Raw genomic sequence first — 12,541 nt, forward strand, 5'->3', positions numbered from 1 at the left:
GCACAATCCGACCTGGAACCGCCCCGGAGGCCAAGTACGGCCCCTTGTTTCTGATTTCCATCACTATTGCACCTTAGTTGTAAATGTGTTGCATTTCGAAGCTTTCAGTGACCGTGTTTCAGTCTTTGTTTGGTTGATAATGTCTTTCATTTTCCATTCAAGAGGAAATGTCAAACGCACTGCTAGAACTGCATAAATGCCCTTTGAATTCTGTGTGTCCTCACTGCTGACGCCTACTTTCCCTCCCTCTGCTTCCCCAGCTGGTGACGTGCTCTGGCGCATTCAAAGAGGGCTCCCTCCGCATCATCCGCAACGGCATTGGGATTCACGAACATGCCAGCATCGACCTGCCCGGAATTAAAGGTCTGCCCGTGTCTGCTCCTCCTCCACACCTCACATCACACGTTAGCTCCCACGTTAGCTCTACCTGTTCTCCGCTAATCCCCCAGCGCAGCCACTCCAGCCTCATATCTGTTTGCCTGGACGACGTGCCAGCTGCTGCGTCTCCTGCCCCGTCGTGAGAGGGGAGCAGGTGGCAGGGAGAGCACCTGCACGGGAGCGGGGACGCGGGCCAAATCCATGTCCACACATTTGTATTCGTTTAGTGGATGGAAGCAGCAGGTTGTCTGATGGATAATCAATGGTGTTAACCCTGCCAGACACTTCTTAATCTGTTAAAGTTATCAGTGGGTTTAAGTCCTCAGGCTCCAGAGCTTTGGGACATCGGGTCACTTTTGAAATGGGAAGTGGCTAAGATGGGTTTGTCTAAGCCTATAAAGATGAGGCATTCTATAACGCATGTTAAATTCAGGGCGTACGACAACAGGGCGTACGACAACAGGGCGTACGACAACAGGGCGTACGACAACAGGGCGTACGACAACAGGGCGTACGACAACAGGGCGTACGACAACAGGGCGTACGACAACAGGGCTTTTCCATAACATCAGTATCGGCCTAAACTGTCCGTATCACCACTAGTTTGAACCATGTCCTTCATGCACACAGACAAGCCTTTATTGTACATGTCACACTTGACTGTGATTGGGTCGTTTCACGTCGCTCAGAGTCAGCCACAGTCGAGCTCTGAGTGACCAGAGAAGAAGCCTCTGTTGTACATCACAAACGCCCTGAACATGATTCTATTTGCACTCTTCTCTTTTATGTCATGAGCTGGTTTCTGATTTCAATGCATCTTTTCCTGTTGTGAAGCACTTTGGATTGCCTTGTGTACGACTTGTGCACACATTTTTTAGCACACATCCCCACCTTTGCTCTCACCCTTCCCTCCGTCCTCTCATTTGATGCCCGCTGTTGCTGGATGTGAATGGTTTGTCCTCTCGTCAGGTCTGTGGCCGCTGCGCTCGGAGGCTGGCAAGGAGACGGACGACATGCTGGTGCTATCGTTCGTGGGCCAGACGCGGTGAGTGTTTGCGGGCTGGATAAGTGACGAGCCAATGCTGGGGCCCGTTATCTTATCTGGAGCCTGTTGCCCTAGAGTGCTGATGCTGAGCGGGGAGGAGGTGGAGGAGACCGAGCTGCCGGGCTTTGTGGACAACCAGCAGACCTTTTACTGCGGCAACGTAGCTCACCAGCAGCTCATTCAGGTCTGTGCAGATAAGTGAAACCAGCATGTCGTGTCACAGATAAACACACTCCAGCCCCAGTCTGTCCAGGCTTGAATCTTCCAAAGGTAGAATGGAAGAGACCGGAGTGTTCAACAACAATACTCTGTATTCACAATTCACAGATACAGTATAATGCAAAATAATATATGTCCTTTGAATGTATATTTAATGCACAAAACGACACGCTCTGTCCAGACCAATTAAACAAATGATGAATAATGATGAACCTTTTCAGCTTTTAAAACCGTTTAACATTGCTCCCTCATGAAACATTCCTGGGGTTATATTTAGCTTCATTCACACTTGGTGAATCCGGTTTATGAGGTCCTCTCCTTCAGCCTCACAAAGCTCTCTATCCCAAATGTTCCTGTTTTGTGACATTACACAGTAAGCAAATGCATTTTAAAAAACAATTTTAATTAATTTCATTGAGCACAATCTGATGTTCTGATTCTAAATTCCCCTGTTTTCCTGTTCCTCTTTTGTCCCATGGGTTTCCTCTCATTTTAACCAACGCTAAGCTTTTAAAAGTAAATATTGGCCTGATGAAGTCATATTGCAGAGAGTAAAACATGAAAGAACTGAATAGTCGCTACAGTTATCAATCGCTAATTAGGTTTGCAGTGAATTCATCTGATATATTTATATATAGTATGTATATTTATATATGTGTATGTCATTAACAAGTTGAAACTGGTGTCCATTGTATTTCAATGATCAGAGAAGAAGAGTGAGACAAACTCCAGAAGAGATAAAAGTCTCCTCTGTTTGGAGAAGGTCCTGTGTCTTTGCTTCATCCTCTGCCCTGCACATTGACCTCTGACCTCTGCTCCTTCTGCTGGGCAGTGTGCACAAGGTGACCATGGTCCTCAGAGAGCTCATTTAAATGAGGGGGTTTAATGGCAGTTTGCACATGAGCGGAGCAAAGAGACATCACAGGGAGGTCAGATGTCATGTTGTGACCAGCAGCTGTTGAACACTGACATTCAGCTTGTGCTGCTGAACTCTATAGTCTATAGTATAAGTATCGTTATATGGCATATGTTTGATATGATGGTACAGAAACTCAGTTGATATATGTTACATGACCCTCATACAACATACGTCTTACATTTATGCATTTTATGCTTATGATTGTGTTATGGAGCTTTTTCCTTAGGCACAAAATCAGGTTTGAATCATTTAGTTTTGGGACAATACACTGAACTATATAAACACTTTCCCATTCTTATACAACGAACACAAAATGCACTCTAAGAAGAAAGCTACAAAAAGTGTAATTTTCCTGCACAAACTCACTCTTTCTCATTAATTTTCTGTTGGAGCTCTCAATCTGCCACACGTGAACAAAGCACTGCACTTACCATAAAAGACTATCCCACCGCTGAGGATCCACAGCTCAGTATTGACCCTCTGCTGAATATTACTCACATGGCTGCTGCTGGATTGGGCCGGCCTGTGTGGGGTCAGATTGTAAATAGTGTTGAATGTCTCCCCCACCGCAGGGAGCTGAACACAGGATCTAAACTTCCAGCTTTAGCCTCGGCCTCGGTCTGTTAAGAGAGAACAACTGGTTCCTGGGAGAGATGCCAGCTTCTGACCTCTGAACATAAATCTCAACATTGTTAAAGCAGCCGTTGCTTGGGGTTTGTTTTTGTCCATAGTGTTTTGTACTGCGGGTTATTTTGGAGAGGGATGGAGAATTAGATGGCAAAGTAAAAAGTCCATGACCACAATAGTATTTTCTTGAGCAACATGGAAGTGAAACTTGCAAAACATAACATTTAGAAATAAAACTAAACACATTTTTATAGAAAATTCTGTTGATCCGCAGAAAATAAGATTCACCATAAATGTATAAATTAATATCTAATATTAGATCTAATCTAATTACCAAGCGGCCACCGGGGGCGCAATCTAGCAGGAAGTGCAAGCGTTTGACACACTGTAGAAGACTCTAGTGGACAGTAGAAGCACTGTCCAGGGGACACGTCGTGATCTCTATATTTTTAGATTCAAAACGCTGTGTGTTTTATTACAATCAGACATATTCATGGAGAAATTGGTCTAATTCGTCCCAAGGCGAGGCAGTGGACCGCAGGCGTGTTCCAAAGACAACTGGCTGTCAATATTGTGCAAAAGAAACTTTCTTGGCCAGACCTGACTCGCTAGTCAAAAAAGCAGATGAACCAGATGTGAAGACACCGATAGAGTAACCAAGGACAGAGGGGGCAGTGGGGGCAGCTATGATTTGTTCTTTGTTTGTTAAACTTCAAATGCTGTGTGTTTTTATTACAATCAAACTCCTATTCACCGAGAAATTAGTCGAATTAGTCCCGCAGCGCAGCGGACCGCGGGCGTGCCGCGAGACCCCCGGTTCAAAAGACGCATCACTACCGCGTTTAGTTTCCCTCAGCCACGCGCGTCTGACCACCTGGGGGCCAGTTGGTCAGGCCTGGGCCCCGCTCGGGTCGTGTTTGACCTCGGCCCGTCTGAACAGTAGCCATCTTGCGTGGGAGACAGAACTTCCCGGCTTCGCACCTCTGCTGCATAGAGGCGAGTGCAGAGCCAAAAACTCTCTCCGGAACCACTGGCATGTCCAAGATGTCCTTTTTCCTTGGACAGATTGGTCAAATTTAACACCACTCTTCTGAAGCGGCCATACATTTACCCACAGCCTGCACAGCACAACGTTGGACACGTAGGCATATGTCGGCAACAGTGGTAATTTTGTCCCACGCCGCAGTGTTATGGACGTGAGCCATGTTCGTATAGAGTTCCACTTGGTAAGTGGTCAGCTTGGCGAGAGCTCTTACCGACAAAGCTGCCGCTTTGTAGGCTCTGTCAGCCATAGTGGACTGAAAGCGGTCGGCCTTACAGGGGTGGGTGAGTGGTCTGATGGACGTGGCCGAGAGCTCCGCATGAAGATGGGCCGCCACCATCGGGTCGGTGCGTGGCATACGGGCCATGCTGAGCTTGTCCATATAGACAAAATCCAGAGAAGAAGTCCCCAAAATGGGGTTCTTACTGGAGTAAGGGTGGTCCTTCCAGAAGACTGACACTTTCGAAGTTCCAGGAAGGCCAAACACTCCTCTCAGAAGGAACCGTCGTCCTCATAATGCTGGAGAAGCGGCTGGTCTTCACGGGGGTTAAAAAGTTCCAGCGCTGAGCCCCAGCTCTGGCTCTGATTGACCGGTGCCGAGTCAGTCTAAACAGCCGCTCCGAGCTGGGCTGCTGCGGTAGCGGGTTCAGTCAGGGCTAGGTCCCTCTCCGAGAGGCTAGCTTGCCTTACTAGTCCGCGGAGGAGACTCTCAACTTTGAACCGAGAGCAGTGAGGGCATTAGCCGGGATTATTCAGTGCGGCTAAGGCATATTCCAGCCCGAGGCACGCCGGTAAGATATTCCTTTATTGTCCACACATGGGGAATATTTCGTTGTTGCAACGCAGGTAGATACAGAGGAAAAGGACAGATGACTTATAGGAAGTTTAAAAAACACTCTTAATAGAAGAACTCTTATAAACAAAAACTCTTATAAACAAAAACTCCTATAGACAAATCCTCTCATTTCTTAAAAAGGAATGGAGGGGAAAAATAAAGATAATATAAAATAAAAACAGCTAGCATAAGACCAAATAATACTAATAATAATAGTAAAATAAAGACTATTTACATCAGTTATATGCACTTGAATGTGACATTATTGCGTGTGAGTGTGACAGTAATTGCTCATGAATATGACGGTATTGCACATTAGGTCGGTATTTCACATGGTTAAGTCAGGTTTGCACATGTTCAGGGCTAGAAGTGTTTGTTATAAAGTCTGACAGCAGCAGGAAGGAAAGACCTGCGAAACCTCTCATTCACACAGCGAGGGTGCAAAGCCGGAAGTCCGGATCCATCTCCGTGGTGGGAGAAAGCTTTGCAGCTCTAGTCATGGTCGCTACCTAGTGTGGTAACAATCAGAGCTAACGAGAGTAAAAAATCACTGAAGCTAGTCAGCGCAAACGCTGTCCTGTGTGGTGGCAAGAGGCCCTGTCAATAAAAGCTAATGCTCGGCAGCAGAGGTGTTAGCTCTTACCTGTGCGCAGTTAAGCTAGTAGTTAAGGACACAAGATACGGTAACTTGGCTTAGTGAAGCGAGAAGAGGTTTTTGAATGACGGCCAGCGTTGTGTGTGTGGCATTTAAAGCGTGTGCCGAAGTCACGATGCTGCCAATGCCAGCCACTCAGGGCTGGTGTGTTGGTATAGGGCTTCTGTGAATACGCGAGGGGGCGTATCCCATAGTGAGACATCAAAACGAATGCTATGAAAGAGAACATGTTCTGTTCCTGCTGCTGCATGAATATGGATTCAGTCTTTCACCTCCTGCACAAATATATATATATAAAGCTATTTATTTCTTATAGTTTGACACCCCTGCTGTAGAGGCACTGTGTACATTATCAGCCAAAGGAATGACAGGGACACAGGAGGCAGAGACCCGGGGCTCTGATCTGCTGTTTGGATTCATTCTCGGTGGGTGCTGCAGTCTGGGTTTCAGTTTTCTTTGGAATGTTTTGACACAGGTAGTAATCATGCAGTTTTTAATTTAATTGATCAAACTTGTTCACAGCCTTTCTGCCGTCAAACTACATCCATTACATGCATGCTTATGTTAGCATGCCGGTCATATTACTGCTGTGTTTGTAGTCTGTAGATGGCGTGCTAATGACAAATCCAATCCGAAGAACATCGCTGATGCTAAATGTGTGTTTTTAATGCATAGGCATAAGGAAATACTCAAATCAACAACAAAAATAACACCACAAATAATGCAGACTACATATCCTTTAATTTTCTTATAACTTCTTTTACGCCATTTATGCTTTTATTCTGTGAGCATAACTACAAAAGAATATGTGAGACCTCAAATCTTATTAAACAAGCTGTGCAAGTTTCCTGATGCACTCTAATATTCTAGCAAGACGCATAAATATATATTAAAAAGAGCTCCAAGCAGTATTTTAAATATTATTAATTAATCAAATTATCCCCGTAGTAAGATATGGTTCTGTGGGCCTCTCTTCCGTATCCTTGGTCTGCTGTGTAAAGACTTTCACATTTGACTGTGGTTAATTAAAGCTGCAGTTTCTTTGAACACTAATAACCATAAGCACACTTGACCACAGGCTGCTGCTTGATGGCAGGAAATATTAGTTTCTGTAACTATTGGAAGCTTTCAAGCAGGCTTTATCTCCTGTGATTTACAACACTTGAAATGGTGAGACATTTTATTGGCTTACATAATAGTTCAAAACATTTTTACCTAATGTGATGCATTTCCTTCATCATATTAGTGCAATGTTTGGATAAAACTGGATGTACAAAATACTGAAATTCTCTCTTAACCTGTTACCACCCACCTATTTTCGCCCTGTGCACAATGGTTGGACCCACATGGCATTGCTTATTAAAAGAGGATCTTATGTTCCACATGCAAGTGTGATGCATCATTAGAAAACTTAGGCCTTCTAGTTTCTGCAGATGTGCACATGAACACTGTCAGTCTCGCCTGAATATTGTCAATTTGTAATGGTCCTGAGCATGACATATTTCATTGTGTGCTTATGCTGTTCACTGTACATGATGTTTATCTTGTTGACAACAACTGTGTAAAGTTTCAGATCTCTAGGAACAGGCATTTTGGTGCTGTTGACCTTTTTGTATCAAAAAGTATATTGATCCAAATATGTGCTAACTGTGCCAAACTGTTTTATTACAATTTTAGCTCCTCTATGATCATAAAACATACATTTTGATGTTTTGTAGGCCACCAATATCTATTATAACTGCTAAAAACAATGAAATGTGAAAATGTGTATTTATGAGTTTACCCATGAATTTCCCATATAGAGGTGAAAAAAATATATATATATATATATTTATTTTATTTTTGTATTGATATAATAATACATATATCTAACAAAATACGCGTCCCAAAGGCTAATAAAATCAGAAAACGTGATGCGTAAAATCTAGTTGCAAAATGCAGAAAAATCTAGGCTCTGACAGCCTTACGCACGAGAACAGGGAGAATTCTGTGTCAAACTCTTTACCTGTCGAAAGGTCGCCTCATTGGCTAGAATAATATGTCACTCAAAGCCTCCTGCGTGCCTGTTAGCAGAAGCAAAGGGCTAAAAACAAAGATGGACGCGCGCTTCGGAAGCGCCGAATTTTTTTCCTCCGGAGGCTGTAGCAAACAAACCCGGTGACAGAAAAATTTGTGGATGGTCTCATTCTGTAGGTAACAGTCTAAGGAAGAGATCGATGTCAAACACTATCTTATAAGTCAAACAGGTCATTTGTTATGGACGGAGAAAAGCGGCGGACAAGTGCATTCTTGTCCGGTGAGAAACAAAGAAAAGTTTGTTTACTTGACAATATCTCGAAATCAGATAACTTCAGGAAAAATACAAGTGGATATTGTTTTTCAATGATTCCTTACGGACAGACTGAGTACAAGGATGTACAGAATTAAAGCCGTTTCGTCCATCATAAACAGCAAACAGGACATGCGTTTGTAAAAGTTGACTTTCTCACAAACTATTGGCAATTGCTATATCAATGACATATTTGTTTTGTTGAGAAAATAAGCTTTAAAATGATGTATAACTTCTGGTATTGACCACGGAAATAAAAGTGATGATGTAAGAGAACTTTTGTAATTTGGAAAATGCTCGCCGGCCACAGGAGGATGTAACAGGTTAATGACGATCCCCTCTGTGAAAAACCTACTGTACTTTTCAGGCTGTACAGCGCCCCTGAATAAAAGCTGCGCACACAATATTTACAACGAAAAAGAACTTGTCCATATACAGGCCGCACCTGTCATAAACCGCAGGTGCCCATGTTTTAACATGAGATATTTACACATAAATAAACGCAGCAGTGATGCGTCTTTTGAACCCTTGGTCTCGTGGCGCACCCAAGGTCCGCTGTGCCACGGTACTAATTAGACTAATATCTCTGTGAATATGAGTTGGATTGTATTAAAACACACAGCCCCTCGGACAGTGCTTCCACTGACGTCTCCTTCTACAGGGTCTCAAACGCTTGTGCTTCCTGCTAGATTGCCCCTAGGCCATCAGCTAGAATTTCTATCGTTCAGTTTCATTCCATCGAGGTGGAGAATACAATTTTGACATTCTATAATATAAAGCTCGTAACAATAACCCCCAAAACAAAATTCCACAAAAAGATTTGCTGCCGATTTCTTGTAATCGGCTCCCAAAGACAGACCTATTTTTGTTAGCGCCGCGGACTAACTGTATGCAGTGATGTGGCAGTGACGCTATTTCGACCGATGAGCGTTGATTAAACCCTGAAAACCTTGCGCGCAGCTTGTTGTGATGCGGTTTGTATGTAAACAAACATGGCTGCTGACCGGCGAGGTTCCGCATCTTCACAGCGACATGAACGAGAATATCCGTGCTGTTTGCACATCCTCGACACTTATAATGAACAGACTAAGGTCCTAACTAAATCAACTTGTAATACTTTTCGGCGGATTGCGAAGGAATGGCTTGAATTCGGCGGGAAAAGAAGCAAATGCCTTCGAAAAAGTGCAAAGCATGTTAGAGTATGAATACTAGGCCATTGGCTGAGATCTGTAGGAGCCCCAGAAAGCAAGTTTCGTTCCCACCGAGCTGGAGAATAGAAACTTTTTATATTTTAATAAAGGTAATATCATAAAGTATTCACACACAAAAATCCACAAGCCAACTCCCTGCAGTTAATGAGAAAATGTATCTTGAAGTTGACTAAAATGCGGGGAAATGGACGTTTTACCCTCTGGAGTCATATTTAGTAATAATAAGTCAAGAACCAATTAAGTTACAAAGAAATCTTTTATCAGGCATATAGTCAAGTATCCAGACTATATGTACACATAATATCAAGGTTGTAGCAAGTGGTTTGATAATGGGAATAAATGAAAAATGCGAAAAATCACTATTTACACAGATACTCAATATTTACACATCAGTATTTACACACATCAAGGGGGTGAATATTTCAACCTCAGGGGTGTTCAAACCAGGCCCTCTATCAATCTGCAGTACTTACAATGTGAATCCCTAAAGTGTCATCAAAATTGTAGAAAAAGAATTGGCCTATAACATACAACATGATAACATGATACACTTTTCTGTCAAAGGTTGTGCCCGAGCAGCGGTCAACAGTTAAACAAGCAGCGGTCAACAGTTAAACAAGCAGCGGTCAACAGTTAAACAAGCAGCGGTCAACAGTTAAACAATCAGCGGTCAACAGTTAAACAAGCAGCGGTCAACAGTTAAACAATCAGCGGTCAACAGTTAAACAAGCAGCGGTCAACAGTTAAACAAGCAGCGGTCAACAGTTAAACAATCAGCGGTCAACAGTTAAACAAGCAGCGGTCAACAGTTAAACAAGCAGCGGTCGGGGGCCACAGGGTTTGAATGACAGGATGATCTTTTAGAGCTTTATGAACAATGATACCAGTCAACATCTGTATCTGTTGATGTTGTCAATCCCTCGGTCTCTGATGCTCCAGGAATCATCTCAATGACATCAGATGTAGAAAGGGTTTCAACATAAACTATGTCACTCATATTCCGCTGTTGTGGGTGTTGAAAGGTGATCTGTGGATAGTCTACAGAGAGATGACTGATCTGATCTGTGGAGAGTCTACAGAGAGACGGCGTTTCAACTGATCTGTTCTGAAAGCAGACAAAGAATATTTAGATTTTTTTCAAAATATTTCTGGGAATCAAAATCTAAAAAAAATGTATGATGCTGGTCCTTTCTAATTCTAATGAGAATAACATTTTATTATAAGGAATGTTGTCGGTATAAACAAAATAATGCACATTTGAATTAATATTGACATTTCTACCACTTGGTGTCATTCTCAATATCTTCAGCAGGGTATACAATAAGATGGTATACTATAAGATGGTATACTATAAGATGGTATACTATAAGATGGTATACAATAAGATGGTATACTATAAGATGGTATACTATAAGATGGTATACAATAAGATGGTATACTATAAGATGGTATACAATAAGATGGTATACAATAAGATGATATACAATAAGATGGTATACAATAAGATGGTATACAATAAGATGGTTTACAATAAGATGATATACAATAAGATGGTATACAATAAGATGGTATACAATAAGATGGTATACTATAAGATGGTATACTATAAGATGGTATACAATAAGATGGTATACAATAAGATGGTATACTATAAGATGGTATACAATAAGATGGTATACAATAAGATGGTATACAATAAGATGGTATACTATAAGATGGTATACAATAAGATGGTATACAATAAGATGGTATACAATAAGATGGTATACAATAAGATGGTATACAATAAGATGGTATACTATAAGATGGTATACAATAAGATGGTATACAATAAGATGGTATACAATAAGATGGTATACTATAAGATGGTATACAATAAGATGGTATACAATAAGATGGTATACTATAAGATGGTATACTATAAGATGGTATACAATAAGATGGTATACTATAAGATGGTATACAATAAGATGGTATACAATAAGATGGTATAAGATGTTGCATTAGATCCTCGTGCTTTTTCACAGTTTTCTTGAACAGTTCAACCTTGTTCATTCTCATGATTTCACCACTTTCTATCAGCCGTTTCATAATGATATCTTTGCAGAAAATGTTGTATGTTGTGGTGTACGGATGGTTTCGGGTGCTGAAAGAGACATTTAAAATGGTTTTAGAAAAAGGGATAATTTAATTTACCTTAGGCTGCCATGAAATGAATGGAGTTGGAAAAAATCATACTTTCCAATGTGGTGTCACTCTAATAATTCTTGTTATACAAAGTATAACAGAGATAATCTGTGGCAAATCATAATGACAATAACATAAATGTTCATCTTTACCTCATTTTCCCAACTGTCTTTGATAAGAGTGTAGCTTTTATAGCAGTTGTAGTGGTAGTGCACTTCTATAGTGATGCAGTCTCTTTCTCTAATGTGGAGTCATACCTATAAGTGATCTGTTCTTCTGTATCTACCTCTGTATCTACCTGCGTTGCACCAATGAAATTTCCCCATGTGGGACAATAAAGGAATATCTTATCTTATAGTCACTCATCCTGTTTCACTTTGGTAGCTTTTCTGGGGTTTCCTGCAAAAAATGACAATTTTAGTGAGAGCTAATCTATTTCACCAGAAAATTCATTTTGACAAGCTATATTTCATGAAATGTTCTTGAATGAGATTTTACATACCACATGATTCAGTTTCAGCCTGGACAAGTTTGTCATTCTGTCCTTTTCGTCCCTCTGTGATATCGCTGTCTTTCTTATTTCATATGATACAAACCGCAGGAAGAATTGTTGTTTGTCCTTGGGGCTTTTCTACTCCACTACTCGCAGATCTTAAGTCTTTTGGGCAAAATACATTCTGAATATTCATCACTACTGGAATCTACAAAGATGACACAAAGAATAAAATTAATGATGAATAATTTATAATTTTATACACTACTAGTAGTGAAGGTGATTATTTCTACTCACCATTGCTAGATTTAGTGCCGGTTTCTGATGGTTTACATGTCTCTCTCTGGCATAAATAGTTTCTCGGTGTATCTCTTGTAACACGAGGGTGGTACTGTAGTACTGTAGTACTGATTCCCAGAGTGTCTCGTGTTCACAGTCCAACATGCTTTCCACTTTTTTGAAGGCATTTGCTTCTTTTCCGCCGAATTCAAGCCATTCCTTCGCAATCCGCCGAAAAGTATTACAAGTTGATTTAGTTAGGACCTTAGTCTGTTCATTATAAGTGTCGAGGATGTGCAAACAGCACGGATATTCTCGTTCA

The 12,541-nt window shown here is 41.5% G+C and overlaps 1 protein-coding gene across 1 annotated transcript in view; it reads left to right on the plus strand.

The window, feature by feature from the left end:
- The window catches only part of ddb1 (damage-specific DNA binding protein 1), a 131,878-nt gene that overhangs the window by 29,423 nt on the left and 89,914 nt on the right, over window positions 1–12,541 (plus strand). Inside the window, exons 10-12 of the mRNA XM_072465912.1 lie at window positions 261–363; window positions 1,348–1,423; window positions 1,499–1,607. Coding sequence (XP_072322013.1) covers window positions 261–363; window positions 1,348–1,423; window positions 1,499–1,607 — 288 coding nt within the window. The remainder of the gene's footprint in view (window positions 1–260; window positions 364–1,347; window positions 1,424–1,498; window positions 1,608–12,541) is intronic.

The sequence above is a fragment of the Eucyclogobius newberryi genome, unplaced genomic scaffold (genome assembly GCF_026437365.1).
Source record: "Eucyclogobius newberryi isolate DKJ021-1_F unplaced genomic scaffold, fEucNew1.0.hap1 SCAF_5, whole genome shotgun sequence".
Lineage (NCBI taxonomy): Eukaryota > Metazoa > Chordata > Actinopteri > Gobiiformes > Gobiidae > Eucyclogobius > Eucyclogobius newberryi.